This window comes from Corapipo altera, unplaced genomic scaffold, assembly GCF_003945725.1.
Source record: "Corapipo altera isolate COAL_440 unplaced genomic scaffold, ASM394572v1 1, whole genome shotgun sequence".
Lineage (NCBI taxonomy): Eukaryota > Metazoa > Chordata > Aves > Passeriformes > Pipridae > Corapipo > Corapipo altera.
The window spans coordinates 17,165,064-17,183,495 of NW_020884873.1; the positions used below are offsets into that span (position 1 = coordinate 17,165,064).

The window sequence follows — 18,432 nt, forward strand, 5'->3', positions numbered from 1 at the left end:
CCTGGAGGTCAGTGCCCACTCTAAACTTGATGTGAATGATTGTCAATTCTGTTGCACCTACGCTACTGGGAATCTCAACAAAAAGAATGAAGCAGTAGATTAATGACGCGGTGCTGCACTGCAGTAAATAGTTTGGTGTCTTAACAGTCTGTAATGAAACCTCTCTCTCCTTTGTGCAGTCTGGAGCAAAAGCACTCCACCTGCTCCAGATAATGGTACGTCCGCCTGGGGTGAGCCAAATGAAACCAGTCCCGGGTGGGGTGAAGTAGATGATACAGGAGCATCGACAACAGGCTGGGGGAATGCACCTTCCAACGCCCCGAATGCCATGAAATCTAGTGAGTATAGGCCAGATACCAGTTTCTTTGCAATGGACCTGCAGGTTTTTATTGTTTGACCTTTTGATATACTGGAGGAGTTATCTGAGGCCTAGAAGCAATGTCATTGTAAGGTTTTAATGGATGAATGATTAAGTGCTTACAAATGACTGAAACTTTGTCTTTTAAGGTAATAAAAAATTTCTTTACTAAGCAGTTTAGTGGGCAGCTCTGATTCTGGAAATGCTGAAACACTGAGTGAGGAAATGTGTATCTTTCTCTTTTTTTCTGACTGCCCACTTGTTACTTGGTGTATAAACTTGTTACATGATAGGTCACTTTTTCTGATCATATGAGGAAAAGGAATGCACAGTACTGACAAATGTCACTGTGGAAGCCATTACAATATATAAAACAAATCTATGCTTTGATAATGCAATTTGTCTTTGGATTTTTTAATTGTGTAAGTGTGGAAAAATTGTAACTATTAAGAAATGAAATTTATAGTTGAACCTAGATGCCTACAGCAGTGTTCTTCATGAAGGAGATGTTGAAATCTCTTGAAAATTTACTTCAAAGTTAAAATTTTGCTGTATTGAGACTTTTTTTTTTGTGGATATTATTCTTCATGATGTAAGCTGTTTGTACAATTTTTGTTTTGGTCTTTTTAAGGAAAGATCAACAAACAAAAGCAATGTTACTGCCAAAGTCAATAACATTGGGATGTGAAGTTTCCTGTAGGAACCACTGATAATACACAATTGTTACTGAACTTGACTGATGATGCCCACTGTAAAAAGTTGCTTTTGCAACATGTAATTGTTTGAAATGAAGTGCTCTGTTGATTGTATACTATTGGGTCATTCTCCCTTTGTCCCACCCCAACTAAATAATTTGACCATTTGTGAAACAAAACCAGGCAAAAAGCTTTGCTTCTTCAGTGTTATCATTATAACAGGCTTTTGTGGATGGCTGTAGTGCTTCCCATGCTCCCCCCCCCCCCCAAACTTGGCTCTTCTGAGAATGCTAAGCTGTTTTTAGACGGATGTCTTGTACCTGTAAAAAGACCCCTAAATATGAACAAAATAAGGGCTTCTGAAATAATATTGATCCATTGAAAATTCTGTTGATTTACTAATGCTTAATATAGTCTTTAAAGGCTATGCATGATCACTTGTTTGTCCTTGACTGATCTGCACGTGTGCCATAACCAAAGAGCTGCAACAGACGTGTGCTGTTCTGTATGTAAGCTGTCCCCAACTCTAGAGGAGCAAAATATAGAGAGTTTCCTTGTGATGGCTGTTCCAGTTTGGGCTATGGTAGGTTACCATAGCAGTGTTAAGAGCAGAGATCTTCATTCTCTTGTGTTCTGTGACTGCTCTCTCAACTCCTTTCTAGTTGGCACCCAGAAGGAGTGAAGAAAAAAGCTATGTTATTCAGTGGGGTAAGGGGCGGTGTTTAATGTCTTGGATAAGTTAGAAGAAGAAATTGGGACAAAGAGCCTGCAAAGGCATAATTTATGGTTGGAGGTAAGGACAGGATACCAAGACTAGCAGTGATAAGAAAAGAAAAAGAAGGAGTTTAGAGCCAAAGAAGGGAAGCATAGATCATTACCCATCTGTTTAAAAAGGTAGATTTACATAGTTCTACCAGCACTGCATTGCATAGGAATTTCCTGGCAGAAGTAGGAATAAATTCAGTTTTCTGTAATATCATTATTTTGCCTGTATCTTGAAAGTTTCACTTGGTTGCTGTAGCTGTTGGTACCTCCTCAATCAACAAATGCAAAAAATTAAGCAGATGTTATAAAGGCAAGTCCTTTTTTACACCACTGTTCTCTGTATTCATGTTTAAGAATCTTAAACCTGAGAGTTGTCAGTGCAGAAAAATAATGTATGGTCATGTAGATAAAATTGGGATCATAGTGTATATTTAAATACTGTCACCAGAAATAAATTAAAGCTGCAGGGACTACCCCATATAGTATTTCTAGATTATGTTCTTGACTGCGGTCATAATCCTTAAATGTGGCCTTTTCTGTATAAGTAGGATGATGAAAAGATCAAGAGGTAGATTTTTTGCACTTGGACCAGTATTTTTAATTACCAGCCCTCAGTTTTGGTACACAAATGAATCTCCTTTAAAAGGCTATGTTTCCTTTAAAGTATCTGGGGGTTTATTTATGATGCATTTTAAGGTAGCTCTTAAACCACCATGAAATGCTGCTGTACTTATTTTCAGCATCATCAAGGTAGAGATCCCCTTGATAGAATAATTACAATTCCTGACTTCTGTGTGCAGATTTTCTGCTATATATGTTAATGTTTTTATTCCTGATTTCCACACTCGAGCCCCAGTCAATTGAAGAATGAATTATTACAAAGATAATGATGATGGAAATCTCTTTTAAAGGAGATAAATGCTAACGGAATAAATATGCAGAAGGAAGAGTTACAGCAGGAAGAACGGTTGGACAGTGGACAAGATAAGGAATTGGGCTCTTGTTGGCTTGTCAGTAGAGGACAGAATTCTAAATTACCTGGCAACGCTAGAGAGTACCAGCAAGAAAAGAAGCCAACAGGGAAAAGTCTGAACTGATATGATGAAATGGTTGTAGCTTTCTGGTGTACTTAAACAGTATAAGTAATAAACCTTTTCAGTGACATTTTTAAGAACAGAGATCAAGTACAGGAGTTTTTTTAATTCACATTAAACTACTTTTGGAATTATGCATAGCAGAGTCAGGTCCTCTCCTTCAGATTCTGCTTCGTTGTTCCTAGAAGTTCCTTGTTTCTGTTAGTTTGTGAAAGAGTTCAGTGCAAGGGAAGTATTAAGATTTGAAGGAAGAGAGGAAATAATTGATAAATCAACTGAACCAGAGTCTTGGGCACTGTTGGTTTTTTAAGTGTGCTTGAAGGCTTTCATTTACATTTGAAAATAAAAGGTTGCCTTTGAAATGCAACTGTATCTGTATAAGAGGTCTCTAGTGTTATTACATCTTTAAAGGTTTGACTTTTCTTTAAAAGTAGTTGCAAAACATGACATGCCAGCACACCACCAAATCTCTTGAGTTTCGGTATTCACGCGTAAGTTTTTACAGCTGTTACCGAACATGCTTTTTTGAAGGTTTTGGTTTTTTTTTATTCCTTTGGGATTCTGATGATTCAGCTGATCTTGCAGTGTCACATCACCAAGTGCATGGTATTGTAGAGTTCTTTTGAGCTTTTTTTTCTTTTTCTAAAGGTTCTAAATCTATGCAAGATGGCTGGGGAGAGAGTGATGGGCCAGTGACAGGAACACGTCATTCCAGCTGGGAAGAGGAGGAGGAGGGAGGAGTCTGGAACACAGCAGGCTCTCAGGGAAGCAGTTCCTCCCACAACTCAACAAGCTGGGGGCAAGGAGGAAAGAAAACACAAATGAAGGTAAAGTGCTTGAATGATTCATAACTACTGTGTTGTCTGAAAACAGTCTGCCTGATATGTTTCAGCATTATAATAGTTATTTTTTTTAAAAGGTTTTACAGAGTTACAGAAAGGTGCCTGTTACAGCACTGTAAAAAATGCAAGGTTTCTGGATTTACTTGAATGTATTACACCTGTTGTGACTAATAAATCTGCCAGTAGGTGTCAATTTTTTTTTGGTATGTAAGCTGCAGAGCCATTACTAAATGAAAATAAGTATCCCAAGGCTATTTCTCTTCTCTTACTGACACATCATTCTGTTTAGACTGCTGCTGTTGTTCTTGCATAGCCTGCTGAAGTTGTCCCTTTGGCACATGGGCTTCTTATTTCTACTAACTGTTGGATTTATGTCTTGTGTTTGTTGTTATTGACATTTGGCCTCAAACAGGAGCAGGAGCTTGGCTGAAGTCCCGAGTAAATTTTTCTAAGGCTTGTTTGCATTAAAGTTCTCTAGTACAGTAACAGTTGTTATTGTATTAATATTAAAAGGACTGTGCTTTGTCTACTTCTCCTGAAATAGGTAGGGCAGACTCGAAAGGCAAGGGCAGAGCAGTTTCCTAGGATGTGGAAATACTGTTTGACGTGGTAGGGAGTTTTATAGTTCCTGTTTTGCAGAAATTAACCTTAGGGAGTTTTTTCTCACTTAAAGCTTTTTTATTTTAACCACCAAAGCAACTGTCTGGAAAAATTTCTTCATTGTTGAACTGTGTTAGTTTTGGTTTTAATAACCTGTAAATTACACTAAGACCAAATAGAGAGCCTGGTCAGCACAGTGCCCCTGCAAGAGGCACCATACTAAAGGGAAGAAAGCCAAGAAAGAAATCTACCTCTGTGTGGAGTGGATTAAAGAGTATATTAAACTGTAATAGAGGAAAAATAAACAACATTCACAAAGCATCGAGATTGAAACTGAAGATATGCTAAACATTCTACAGGGCGAGTGCTCATCCAGTTTGATATACTGAACAATGAGCAGTTGTATGAGGCAGAATATTTGGTAAATGTTTCCAAACATACGAATACCTAAAATAATTTTTTCAGGAGGTTAATCTGATAGCAGGATTTTCATTTTACACTTGTGCATCTCAAGGATAAAACAGAATTTAAGAAACCAAGAAACTTCTTAAAAATGTCTTCTTTTTTTTTTTTTTCCCAGTGCGCATTAAAAGGAGGAAATAGTGATTCATGGATGAACCCTTTATCCAAACAGTTTTCAAATATGGGCTTGCTGGTAAGTAAATTTTGTTAAATAGAAAGTCCAACGTTAGGAAAAAATGCGTAAGCTTTAAATAAGTCAAAAGATCAGCGGTTTCACAGTTACTTATCTGCATTTTCTGTGCTGGCATGTTGATTATAATACCTGTACTAGCTAGCTCAGAATGGCTTCTCATAAAAACCCAAAATCTGCTTTGATTCTTAAAAGTACTTTGACAGCTGTTGTTCTGAGAGTGCAGTTTCCTTGCAAGTAATGGGTTCAGGGGTGAAAGGAAGGGTTTCTTGTGGTTTTGGAGTTTGGGGTTTTTCTGGGTTTTTGCGGGGTGGTTGGGGTTTTTTGTTTGTTTTTGTTGTTGTTGTTTTGTTTTGAGGTTTTGTTGTAGGGTTTTTTTCTTTATTTTAATTTTCATAGCATGCTGTTTAGAGCACTAAAGGTAGAGGCCTCAGCTCTTGGATGTAATGTCAGACATCTGTGATTAGTCCAAGGCTACTTATTCAGAATCTTAGCCACCTATCAGAAGAGGAGATTTACAGCCCTATGTCTGTCTTGGCTACTTACATTTTAAATATTGTGCATCGGGGTCTTTTTAGAGCAAAAAGGACTCATTAGGAATCCATATGTAAAGATTGTTTGGGAAACTGAATAAATAAACTACACTACAGAGAAAAAGACAGAGCTGCAGAGAAGTGCTTTAAAAATAGCAACTTCTGACAAGCTAATTTGTAAAATATTTTGCTGAATATTGTGCCAATTGTCATCCTATGAAGCAGGAATAGTATGTAATGCCAGCTAGCGACAGATAATAATGCAGAGGTTCTGTGAGATGTCTAGGGCTGTACAAGCTGTCACTGACATGTTTAGGATTAGTTTGTAATGTCTTTTGGCTCCCAAGCTCAAATTCAGTTTGCTAGACTGTACATGATTCTGAAAGCTATGGGAACACCCTGTCCCCTACTGCCAACTGAAGAATCACTTGGCAGCACATTCAAGACTTGATGGCGTTACAGGTCATGAGGATGAGCTGTCATTTTGGCCACTATTTTCAGTGTTTTGTCGCTCGACCACTGGAACACGAGGACAGAGGTTCATTTCATAGAGCAGTTCTGTGTCCATCTTTCTTTGTTGAATTCACATGTCTGGTTTTGTATGGATAAACATGCCACACACAGCTTTAGAGGCAAGTGGGTTGAGGCAAGGTGTGTCCAGGGTGATATCAGGAATCCTTGTATTCAGTTTTAGTTTAAAGTAGAACTTTCATAGGCACAAACATGTCCTTCCTTCATTCCACCTTTCTGAAATATTTCTCATCATTGCATAGAAGTCAGAAATGAATTGTTTGATTTTTTTTTTTCTTTTCTTTCTTTTTCTTCCCCAGAGTCAAACTGATGACATTCCAGGCAGTAAGATGGATTTGTCTGTAGGTATGTATATTTTAATGTAAATGCATTTGAAAGACAAGATCACATGTAGTATTTTTATGAGGATGACATGCTGTACTTCGGAAGGGTTTGATCCTTACTTTTATCACTCCTCGTAATAAGACAGAGTAAAAGCATCCTCTTTCTTGTCTGTAAGCACAGTTACAAAGCTGATTCTGATATGCAAGATTGGGATGTATATCTGTACAGAACAGAAATATAACTTGTGAAAGGGACATCTTTTAAGACTGTTTTTGATCTGTGTAGTTTGTATTTATTGTTACTGTTTCAAGAAAGTGAAAATCCTTTTTCATTTGGTGGAAGGGGACTGTTTTAGCTCTTGGCAGTAGGACATCCCATTTACCACAGCTTCCTGGAGATGATGTGAGAAAAAAGAATAGCTTCTGTCATTGATTTCTTCAGTTGCCTGCCTCAGGCTATTACAAATCACTGCACAGTAGAACACTAGGTTTTTCACTCTTGATAGCCTCACCGCAAATGCTACACAGCTTAAGCGTGATGAACTGTGTGGGAAACACTGTCCTAAATGAGAGTTGGAATTAACCCCTTGAATTAATCTCATTTAGTCACCTTTGAATTTGTTATGACTTTCTTTGGCAAAGTTCTTTTGACCCTCTTGTCACCAGCTTTAGCACATCCTCATCTGCCACTGTTGTAACCTTCTGTGTGATGGTGTAGTCAGGATTTTTCTCACCAAAATCTTATTTTATTGGGAATATCCAATATTTATTGGTACCAAAGGTAGAACTGTAGTAATCAAGATTTACCTGCATCTAATACCATCTCCAGATTACATATTCTAATGCAATCCAGATAGATATAGTGTCTCTCAGTTTAAAATCCACTGCATTCTTAAAATGTCTGCCACATTTCACAGGGGATTCCGTAGTTCATTTTTCCCAAAATTGTTGTGTTCCTCTGAAATAGTTAAGGACCCTAGTAAGATGTTAAAATGTGTATTTATGTAGTACAGCACAGTTTTGGGGGAGGTAACAGAATTTTTCGATCTCACCACTTCAGCCTTGTGCAGCCTCTCTAGAATTCAGGTTCTGATTTTATCATGCTTGTCTTAAAGATCATCTAGATGCAGATCAGTTGTCTTCATGAATGTTTAGTTTTCATCTGCCTTCAGGTGCTGCTGGTAAAGAGCAGATCTAAGAATATAAAAATGGGGAGGATGGTAGCCTGGATTATGCCGATTAGTTCTTTATCTCCAAATTAAGGATTCTCTAAAACTTTCTGCTGTCAAGGACCTTGAGACCATCAGAGCTTCTGAGGAGATGAATCATGCTCAGAATATCCTGTGAAAGGGTACAGAAAGGCTGCATCCTTTATCTTCATGTGTTGCACTTCTTTAAGTTTAGTGTGCCCATTAAGGGTAGCATCCCTTGATCTGAGGTAGAACCATTTATAATAGTTTGTATTCTTTTTCAAAGACTGCAAATGTAACAGATCTTCAAGGGGCTTTTCTGTTACTTCTCTGCTTAGCAGTTTTGCTCTTGTTGCTTATGGCAGTTGCTTGTGGAAAACTATAAGCTGTTTTGCTCAGCCTGTTTCTACTATTAATCTTCAAAAGTTGAACTTATGAGGTAGGCTTGTTCTTCAACTGGTTTTCAGTCAAGATTACAACATACCAGGTTTTTCTGCCAGTATCATATTTTCCTAGTTAATGGATAAAATGCACAGTTAAATCTGTGCTTGGAGATCGCATGTCAAAGAAAATTTTGGCTTTGATATGCTTGGAGTACCTTGTCTCTGACCATCAGGTATTGTCAGTAAGTAATTCTTACTGCGTTGGTCTCAGTCTCCTTGTTGGAAGAATGTGTTCCTTTTATTGCAAGGTGCTGGAGTGATACTTTTATTTGATGACCAGAACAGAAAAGAGATGGATCAATAACATGCCTGAGGCAGATCTACTTCCTCTTTTCTTTTTCTATCAAATCTCTTTAATGGATAGCTTGTCTAATTTCAAAATAAGATATGGCTTGTTTTTTCCATTGAAATATCTCCTAGTCTGTATGTTCCGAGACATGAAGCTTGCTACAGTAAAGTAGCTTGTCAGAACTGCTTAACATTTTGTATTTTCCTTTCCCGTATTTGACAATCGCCTTTTGTCTCTTTTTTTTTAATGTAGTAGTTAAAACCTCTGCAGATCACTGAATGCTCAAATCACCTTTAAAAACTGGGAAATCAATTTGAAATTTCTACTGATTCAAGTGTAGTTTATGCATCTATCTGTTGTAAATATGTTACGAAGCCCTAAATCAATGCAGTATTCAGGTGAAACACCTTGATAGCTAAGTACATGTGCTTTGCTCAGTAGGCTTGGATGATGTAAATTTAAGACAAAAGTATAAACCCAGTATATTTAAAATGTTTTTGTTTTCATGGTCAAGGAGAAAATGTTTCAAGTGGATTTTCTCCGTTTGGGTTACTCCACCGGTTGTATGTATTTTCACTGTTGTCTCTATTTGTCAAATGTTTTAGGTAACTTTGCTCAGCAGCACTTTCTGTCTCCTGTTTCCCAGTTCAAAATGATATATAATTTTGTATGGAATTAGATTTTCTTTTAAACTGTGTGCATGTGATGGGGACATGTTCTTACTAGGGTTCTTTTCCTCACTTGGGAGTGAATGTCATCTTCCTACACAACTGTTAATAGTGAGAAAAATCCAAGAACTGATGGAACATCTTCTGTTATGAAGATGGTTGGACTTTACCCTGTTCTACGTTTCTGCATGTAGAGAATTGCACAAGTGTTTTTGCCTAATGCAGAGCGTAAAATTCAAACTTATCGGATTTTAATTGTTGGTCTTGTACTTAAGATAAAGCTATTCTTTAGCAACCTGCATTATTTATAGCTTTAGTTGCCAAGTGCAAAAGACAGACTCACATGACAGGTTTCAAGGTTGCAGTAGAATTTTCTGTGAATGGGATAAATGAATGCTACCATCTCTCTTAGCAAGGCCTTGTTTATACCGAAGTTTAAGCAGCTGCCTCAGCACTAAGTGACATGCATATCTGTGCTTGAAGCCTTTAAAGGTGCTCTTTAATGCTCTGTGTGTTCTACAATGCATCATTCAGTAATGTTTCAGTAGTCAATTGGATCATCAGGATAACTGGAGAGACAGAAGGGTGTTTCTCTCGCTTAGTCATCTTGTGTTGGCATTGACCCAGTTTCATTTCAGATAGTGATGCAACTCTGTATTGCTTTCAGTTTCTTTTCAAGCAACTAAGGGACAGGGCTTCGGGTGTGGAATTAAAGCACGTGAGCCTTTTGGTGGTGCACGGCTGGCATTGTGTGGTGGTTTGATGCATGCATTGACAGCAGTGAGCTGTGCATGACACTGTATGACTGCTTTTGCAGAGCCAGTTCTAGCTTTTTAGGGTGTGTTAGAAAGGGATCGTAGAATCACAAACTCATCCAGGTCAGTATGACTCCAGTTACAAGCCAAGATATGTAGGTGATTTGTCAACTGATTTTGCAATAAATGATGTTGAAGGTGTCTGAGAGGATGAAGCTGGATCAACTTTGGAAGCTGAGCCAGTAAGAAAACCCCATGTAATTAGTGGTCAGTTTTGTAGCTTCTTGGCAGTAGCATAACTATGAATCTTAATAGATTGTGATTGGACATAAAGAAGGAATGCTGGATTTGAGAAGCTTTTTCAAGGAACAGTGTTTTGAAGGTATTAGTGATTAACTCTCTGCTCTGTTTGATAAAAGCTTAGTGTTTTGTCCGTGGTAGGGTAGGATATCATCAAATTCCTTTGGAAAAGTTATAGATTTGCTTGTTAATTGTGGTGACATGTTTTTTAAACTGTTCTTGAAAAGACCATCTGTGCTACTAACTAAACCATATTCTTTAAAACTAAAAATACCAGTAAAACTCAATTCTATCATGTCTGTATTTTAAAACAAAGATATTTTCCATCTACTTCAGCATAACAATATGCATCGGTACCTTACAGGTGCCACATATGACCAAAACCAATTGTTCCTTGGGAGCAGTTCACTGTATAAGGTAGAAAACTTCCTTCAGTCAGCACTTGCTGATGATAAGCTTATAGAGAAAGTTGATCTCTTGTTCAGTGTGTATGTTACAGTTTGATCATCTGTTATTGACATCTCTTCCTTGTGCTCCATCAGATTACTCACTAAACAATGTCAGACTTTAGGGGGTGTTTGAGAAGTGTCACTGTTACTGTTTGTGTTACCATTGTGTACAGGCTGAGGAAGACTGGTTGTCTGTCTGGAAGTTAGGATATACCAGTTGATTTCTTGTGTTCAAGAGTTAAGTTCACATGACTGCAGGAGAGTTTTGATCAAATTATGTGCACGTGACCAAATTTCTCGAAGAATCTCAAGGAATTTCAAACCTCATAAAGTCTAAGTAGAATACATGGAGAACTTACATAGTGGTATCTTTCTAGATACTGAATATCAATGAATAACAGTGCAAGTTTTGGAAGACTTGGAGAATTATATATAAATTAATATAATTAGTTAAAAATGCATATGTTTATATCTGTACATAAATTGTGAGAAATACTTCACATTAAACTCTAAAGTAAACCAGCTTGTTCAGGCTTAAATACGAAATTTCCTACATTAATTTTTCAACACTTTTAATAGCAACTGTAGCTATGCTAAATTATGAGACAGATATCATTTAAACCCTCATCTTAAAGATCCTTTCTTTGGCTGTGAACCTGCTGTCATGAAAAATGGTAGAGATTATTTGCACTAATTTCCTCTTTTCTTACAGGTGGTCTCCCAGATAAGAAGTTTGAGGTAGATAAACGAACCATGAATCTCGGGGATTTTAATGAGATGATGAGAAAGGATCGGTCTGGGTTCCGTCCACCTAATTCCAAAGACATGGGAACCACAGATAGTGGGCCTTATTTTGAGAAGGTGAGAGAAATATCTTTAGATGAATTAATATCAACCTTTGTGTTCAAGATCCTAGTTCTTACCTTACTTCTCTGGAAGTACTCAAAATTTGAGAATCTTGGATGAGCTCAGTAATAAAAGGTGTGAGAGAGTTATGTTTGTAGAATGAATGTGTGTATAAAACAGGTGTCATGTGTGAATAGACAAACTAAATTGGGGAGAACAAGGCTTTTTATTCTAGAATAGACTGCTATTGATGTAGACAGAAAGAAATTACTTTTTTTTCCATGGAAGGGTAGCAATGAAATTTATTATAGACTTCATCACGGTGATCCTTTTGGCTACTAACTACAGTCATCTACTGTACAAAAAAAAAATATGGTTTAGCTCTAAGTAAATATAAGTAATCACAGTCTTCCAGATTTTTTTCTTCTTTCATGTCTGGCATTTATCGGAAACACCCTTTCTAAATTCCCCAACCCCTTATGCTGTATGTCCGTGTACTGTAAGCTTCTGTATGACATCTGTTTCTCTGTGACATCTGTTTTATGTTATGGTAGCGTTCCTTTCATATTCTTGCTGATTTTAAACAGAAGCTTTCACCGTTGTTATCAGATATTAATTGCTTCACATTATGAATTGGAGAGTGTCCAATAGATTCAGAATGCTCTAGGGTTTGGGGTTTTTTTTTAAATATAGTTATCGCATGTGAAACAGAAAATGAATTTGGTTTAAAAATTCTGAAGGCGTATTAACTGTCAAGGAATTTTTTAACTCCTCCATTTTGGTATAACGGGCCAAAAAGCGGTTTTGTCGACTCCCTCTGGTGGCCTAATTAATAAATAGCACTAGCAGAGCTAATGTGTTTCCTAACAAATTATGTTGGTAGGTGTGTGCTAATATTAGGAATTCATTCAACATTTGTTTGTTTCTATAGTGGTAATAACCACTATCAGAAATCAACTTCATGAGAGTTCAAAATGTATTTGTAAAGAGAAACCTTGAGGAATTTATTGATTATCTCCTTGGACCAAAATTGTAATTGTCAAGTGATCATTTGAGTCACAAGTTTTGTCCTTGTAGCTTCTATTACAAAGTAACTTTGCTTCTTCCTAGTCACTCACCATCCCTCTTTCTCTCCTCTTACATTCTGTTGCTTCACTAACCAACTCCTGCTGTTGGCTAACTGCTACTTCAGCTGACTTTGCCTTTCTCCAATCAAGATGGGTGCCTTGGGGATGAGGCTCCCTGCTCTCCCTTCTCCCCTTCTCCCAGCTACAAGCTGTCTCCCTCTGGTTCCACACTATCCAACGTCGGCCTTGGGGCAATCGGCTCAGGGCTCAGTCCCCAAAACTTCGCTGCTAGACAAGTAAGCAGGCCACCTTATAAGATGCATTGTTATAAGGCTGCAACCTGGGCTTAATCCTGGTTAGTTGGTTGCTTGCATTTGTTTTTCTGCTAAATAAATTTATATTGTTAATGGAAATTTGAGCTGTATCAGGCCACTGAGAATCAGTCCACTTTGGTTCCTAGCATCAAAATGTATCCTGCCTGGTTTTGTTGGCCTCTTACTTCCTGAATCACAGTGCAACAGCAGGTTGATGTACTTTTCAGAAGTCATGAAGTTAGTGGCATCCTTTATTTTAATTGCTGGTTTAAAACCCAGTTAGAGGCTGTTGATTTGCCCCATCACCCCCCAACACCAAATTTTTCCAGACTCCACCCAATGACCTTGTATGTAGAAATGTCCCCGTAAAAATTTGCAGTGATTTTAGCATTGCACCTGTTCCCTTCTCCCTTCCCCACAGCCCAAACTAAGGATTGATTTAATAGCCTTTAAAAACTCTTGAAGTAGCAATATTTTTGTTCTGTGTACAGGGGAATGGTGCGGAAGGAATGAAGTGACTGACTGCAGTTTGGAAGAATTTCTGGCTATTATGTTTTGCATTATGCTAGAAGAAAATGTTACAGGAATACCAGGAAATTAAAGAATAGTAACTAATTATTGCAAGTGGTCTAGCTTATGTAGTCACATGCCTAACATGATGGTGTTTCTTTGTGTTGTCTTTCTGTTTCTGTGTGACACAGTGTTGAACATCAGATTAAGTCCAAAATTTGCAGGCATGTTCTTGGTCTCAGTGTGCAGAACTCTGTACAAAGTTATGAAGTGGGCTGGAAGTGTAGCTGCAGCTTCAAGACTTCTCAGAAATTTTCATGTGTAGTTGACCCCAGCCAGTTCTTTCCAGAATAAAAACTCTCATCTCTTGGGTGTTTTGTTTATCCTCCCGTGTGCTTAGTATGACATCTTGAGTTGCTTCTGAAGGAGAAGATTAAGTGGAGAGCGATGCAGATGAATGAGGCAACCCACAGTGCTGCCAGTATAGAAGCAGGATGAGAGACTTCTCTTTGAGCAAAAGAGTAGCAGAGGATGTACAGTGTTACAGTAAGAGGAAGGCAGAGTTTGTGAAATCCTGGTATATAAGGGAAGGAAAGGTTTTGGTGAAGGCCTGCACAATCTGTTTGGAAGAATGATGGATTTGTTGAGTACAGCAGTGGTGTACAGCTCAAATTTGCTGGCATGCAGAGGGAGAACAGGGAATGATGGCTGAGGAGTGGAAAATGTGCTCTTTAGAACCCCAGGTATTTGAGGATTACAGACGTCCTGATATACTTCAGGAGATGGGAAGTTCTGAGGGTCTTGAAACTGAAAGGACAATCATAGCACATAAGGGCACTTTGGAATATGAGCTTCAACTTTTAGAAGCAAGAGTGTGACTGTTAGTGTAGGAGACTGTTCATAACATTTCTTGTCTTTTTTTGAAAGATGTTACAAGAAAAGACAGTCTGCTCAGAGGCTGAAATTGTGAAACATAATACCGAATTTTCTTTGATCTTTTTTGTGCAGTAGGGTTTATTACAGAAGTTGCTTATAAAACAGTACATACTTCTCATTAAAATAACTCAAACAGCAAGAATTTTAGTGTTAGAAAGTAAATCACTGGAGGAAAAAAAAAACACAGTTTTTTTTCTTTCTCACTTGAAAATTTTCTTCCAATTTACTGGGGGGAAAAAGGAAAAGAAAAATTCCCTAGTCCAGAATGCTGAAGTTTTCACAGGAGACGGAAAATGTTTAATACAATTTTAGAATTCAAATTTCAGTTAATGAAAGGCCTGCAGAGGAAATAATAGCCTCGTGAGTGGTATCTCAACAATCTACTCAGAAAAAGTACCTGTCTTCTCTAAAATGGTGGCCCAAAATTCTTGATGCAGTTGATGCAGTCTTGCCATACTTCTTAAGCCAATGGAATGGGGTTTTTTGAGTGTATTGTTTGTACTCCGAGTTTCCATTTCCCAGCATGTAAAGTTCAAAATATTAAAATGTTAGTGTTACATGCTTTGAAATAAGCGGATAAACATGACCCTTCAGTGTTAAAAAAGAAAGAACCTGCATCTCAAAAATACAGTACGAAAGCTTTAACCCAGGTAGAATATTACTGATTTAAAGCAAACATCTCTGTAATTCTAAGGGAACTCAATGTTTAAGTCAGTACTTGCCTCACTGTTATTGATATGTAGCTACTAGCATAGAAATCCATTATCCTGAAAGATTCATCTTCTCATTACTGCTTTAATTTTGTAGGGTGGCAATCATGGTTTGTTTGGAAACAGCACAGCACAATCGAGGGGCATGCACACACCTGTGCAGCCACTAAATCCTTCCCCCAATATCCGGGCGCAAGTGCCTCCCCAATTCCTTTCTCCCCAGGTAAGGAATTTATAGCAACTGATTACTTGTAAAAGTAGAGCTACAGCCTTCAGAGCACATCACTGAGGTTACTTATAGAGCTATCTTAGTCTTGACTTGATTATAAGAAATGGAAAAATTAGATAAGATAAAAAAATAAAATTCATAGTTGAAAATACTTAAAAGTCAATGCAGAAGGATTAGGATTCCAAGGCAGTTAATGGTAAATGCTCGCTTACCAGTATTTTTAAACCTCAAAGCGGATTTGGGAATCCTGTGTCTTACAGAGGCTTTTGCAAAGTCTTTTAAAAAGGAAAAAAAAAAAAAGTGAAAGCTTTAAGTTTTTCTTAAGTGTGACAGGTTGCTTAATTTTTTAAGCAGTCTCATCTTGTGCTTCCTGTCCCCCCCAAAGGAGAGGTTTGATGAAGGGCTACATGTTGCATTTACATTTCAGAGCTCAGTCTTAAGACCTCAGGGTCTCCAAATGTACAAGTTTGCCTTTTGCTTTGGACTTGGTGAACTCTTCTTGAGATTCTGTTAAGTTCTACTTCTGTAACTCTCAAATAATGCAGGGAGAAATGGTGGGATCCTTTTCCACCTACTCCTGTCTTTTACTATAGCTTATTCAGTGTACAAAGAGATTAACTCTTCCTGTGAGGCACTGTTTCTTTGCTCCAGTGACTGCCTGAATGCCTTTCTTTTCCTTTGTCAAGCAGTACATTTTTAACGTGACAGTGCAGTACTGTGATTACTAGTTAGCTGCATATATATCAGCATTTTAATTTAGTGCAGTCTCTAGCATCTGATTGGTTGGGGGAGGAACCTTTGTGTGTGTGTCTGCATCTGCACATGTAATATTGTATATTGTCAATCAAGTGAGGTATTCACTCTGCCCAAGTCATAGACTGTGCATGTTTAAATGTGATGTGTTAATAAATCTGTAATGTCTTTCCCAGAACACCATTGAAGATTGGTGTCATACTCGTTCCTTTATAGAAATATTTCTACTTCATCATCTTTTCTCATAGCAGTGCATTTCTTCAGGATATGTAACTGGTTTCCATGCAGGTTTCAGCCTCCATGCTCAAACAGTTTCCCAACAGTGGCTTGAATCCTGGTCTTTTCAATATGGGCCCCCAGCTTTCTCCACAACAGATTGCCATGCTGAGCCAGCTTCCACAGATTCCCCAGTTTCAATTAGTAAGTAGCTATTAATCTTGTGAGATAAGACTGTTTACAAATTTTCTGCTGAAAGAATTTTATTTTTATGTTTATTCAGTTTTGTTCTACTGATGTTATTTTTGTACAAGTATTCCCTCTCTGCTGTACAGGATAATGAAGCCCTGCTAGAGGGCAGCAGATGAACCAAACAGGCCTGTGTAGTTATTCTGGATGTTGCAGTGAGTTCATGATGATTCTAACCAAGCAATGTCTTGGTACAGAAGGCAGTTGTTTGTTGATTTTTAATGAAGTTTTCTTCATACTTGTAGTCATAGTGATAGTAACAAAGCTGGTACTAGTAATTCTGCTGCATGATGTTTAATGAGAAACAAGTGAAGGATATAGTATTCTTCTCATGCATTCATTGTCATTTTATTTGAGTGAGTGGAATGAGAAACAGTTTACCTAAGTTCTGAGCTAGGCATTTTCTAGTGAATAGCTCCTGGAAAGTCCATTTCCCTTGATGAGCTCTGTATTTTCACTCTTCCCACTCCCTCTTATCTTGTAGGCGTGTCAGCTCCTCCTTCAGCAGCAGCAGCAGCAACAGCTGTTACAGAGCCAGAGAAAGTTATCTCAAGCTGTGCGACAACAGCAGGAGCAACAGGTGTGGCACTGTTTTTGTCCATCATATGAAGTATAAAGTGCACTGGGAAAATGCAACCTGCAATGAAGAAAGACAGTGCTGTATTTAGTTATGTCATCTGCTCTCGTCATACTGCGCTTTCCAGAGAGCAGGGTCTTTCAGATCTCTTTTAAGTCACTGTTTCTTAATGTTTACTGGAATTTTGTGTTACAGTATAGCATATATGAACTCTGTTTTTCTCTTCTGTTTGCAGCTTGCTCGTATGGTGAGTGCCCTCCAGCAGCAGCAGCAGCAGAGGCAACCTGGCATGAAGCATTCACCATCCCACCCTGTTGGGCCTAAGCCACATTTAGACAGCATGGTACCCAATCCTTTGAATGTGGGTCTCTCAGATTTACAGACCAAAGGGCAGATACCTGGATACGGTTCAGGTAAGTGCTCTGTGGAAAGAGATTTGGTGCATTGCCTGTAGTTATCCTATTAATGTGATAATTGTATTAGTCAGTTATGTCTGGATTCAGAAATAAGTAATTTATGCATAAGCATTAGAGCAAAGGTTATGACAAGTGTCAACTTGAATCAAATTGCATTATTTTTCATTACATGGGAAGAAGACAAACCTAAAAAGAAAACCTGTCTTAGCATACTGACCTAACCCACTTACTTGGAAGATACCCCTCAAACATATACCCCTGGCTGTTGTTTTTTTTACCTTTCTTATGATCACAATGACTCCCTGTTTGAAGATACTTAAAAACAAACCAGCAAATGACAATGGAGTTTTGTTTGTTTGTTTCACAGGCTTTGGCTCAAGTGGCATGGATTATGGCATGGTGGGAGGGAAAGAGACTGGAACAGAATCCCGCTTTAAGCAGTGGACTATGATGGAAGGGCTGCCCTCTGTGGCTTCACAAGATGCCAATATGCACAAAAATGGTGAGAAAGGAGACTGGCAATTTTGGGAAAGCCCTTGTAGTATCATGTTACCGGAGGTGAAATAGCTTGGGTGAAACTGTCTCTGCTTACCAGTATGCGTCTTAAATATTTTTTGGTTTAGATTACCATACTCCTAAAGATCCCAACCTTTCCTGAGTGTAAATATATGTTTTTAATGCTTCAGGTGCAATAGTGCCCCCTGGAAAGGCTCGCGGAGGATCGCCCTACAACCAGTTTGACATAATTCAGGGTGACCCACTCGGTGGCCATGCAGGCCCTGCTGGTGATAGTTGGTTACCTGCCAAATCTCCACCAACGAACAAGATCGGAAGTAAATCCAGCAATGCCAGCTGGCCTCCAGGTATTATATAAGGGCAGGGGTTATGTCCTAGCTTTAGAGTAGATGTGCTGGGACCTTCCCTCGTCATACTTACTTAAGTAACGGTTTCAAAGAAAATAGTTGTTCAACTTTGCCCATCTTGTTTTATAAATTTCTTCCACATTAAATTGGAACATAAATGTTGAATTTCTAGAAAAAAAATTCAGAGCTAAGTGTGGACTAACTGCTGAATTTGCTGAATAGTGTTTCGTTTTTGTTAGGTGAAATCCTATGTTCTGTA

The 18,432-nt window shown here is 38.2% G+C and overlaps 1 protein-coding gene across 17 annotated transcripts in view; it reads left to right on the forward strand.

Annotated features, from left to right (window-relative positions):
- The window catches only part of TNRC6B (trinucleotide repeat containing 6B), a 140,772-nt gene that overhangs the window by 97,936 nt on the left and 24,404 nt on the right, over positions 1-18,432 (forward strand). For 14 of the 17 annotated variants that reach the window (XM_027662926.1, XM_027663042.1, XM_027663024.1 and 11 more), the window contains 11 exons: positions 180-338; positions 3,561-3,739; positions 4,935-5,009; positions 6,370-6,415; positions 11,200-11,348; positions 14,968-15,093; positions 16,141-16,272; positions 16,802-16,897; positions 17,130-17,307; positions 17,678-17,812; positions 17,997-18,173. In XM_027662926.1, the coding sequence (XP_027518727.1) occupies positions 180-338; positions 3,561-3,739; positions 4,935-5,009; positions 6,370-6,415; positions 11,200-11,348; positions 14,968-15,093; positions 16,141-16,272; positions 16,802-16,897; positions 17,130-17,307; positions 17,678-17,812; positions 17,997-18,173 (1,452 nt within the window). The remainder of the gene's footprint in view (positions 1-179; positions 339-3,560; positions 3,740-4,934; positions 5,010-6,369; positions 6,416-11,199; positions 11,349-14,967; positions 15,094-16,140; positions 16,273-16,801; positions 16,898-17,129; positions 17,308-17,677; positions 17,813-17,996; positions 18,174-18,432) is intronic. The other 3 variants (XM_027663006.1, XM_027663017.1, XM_027662972.1) reach the window with 2 other exon arrangements.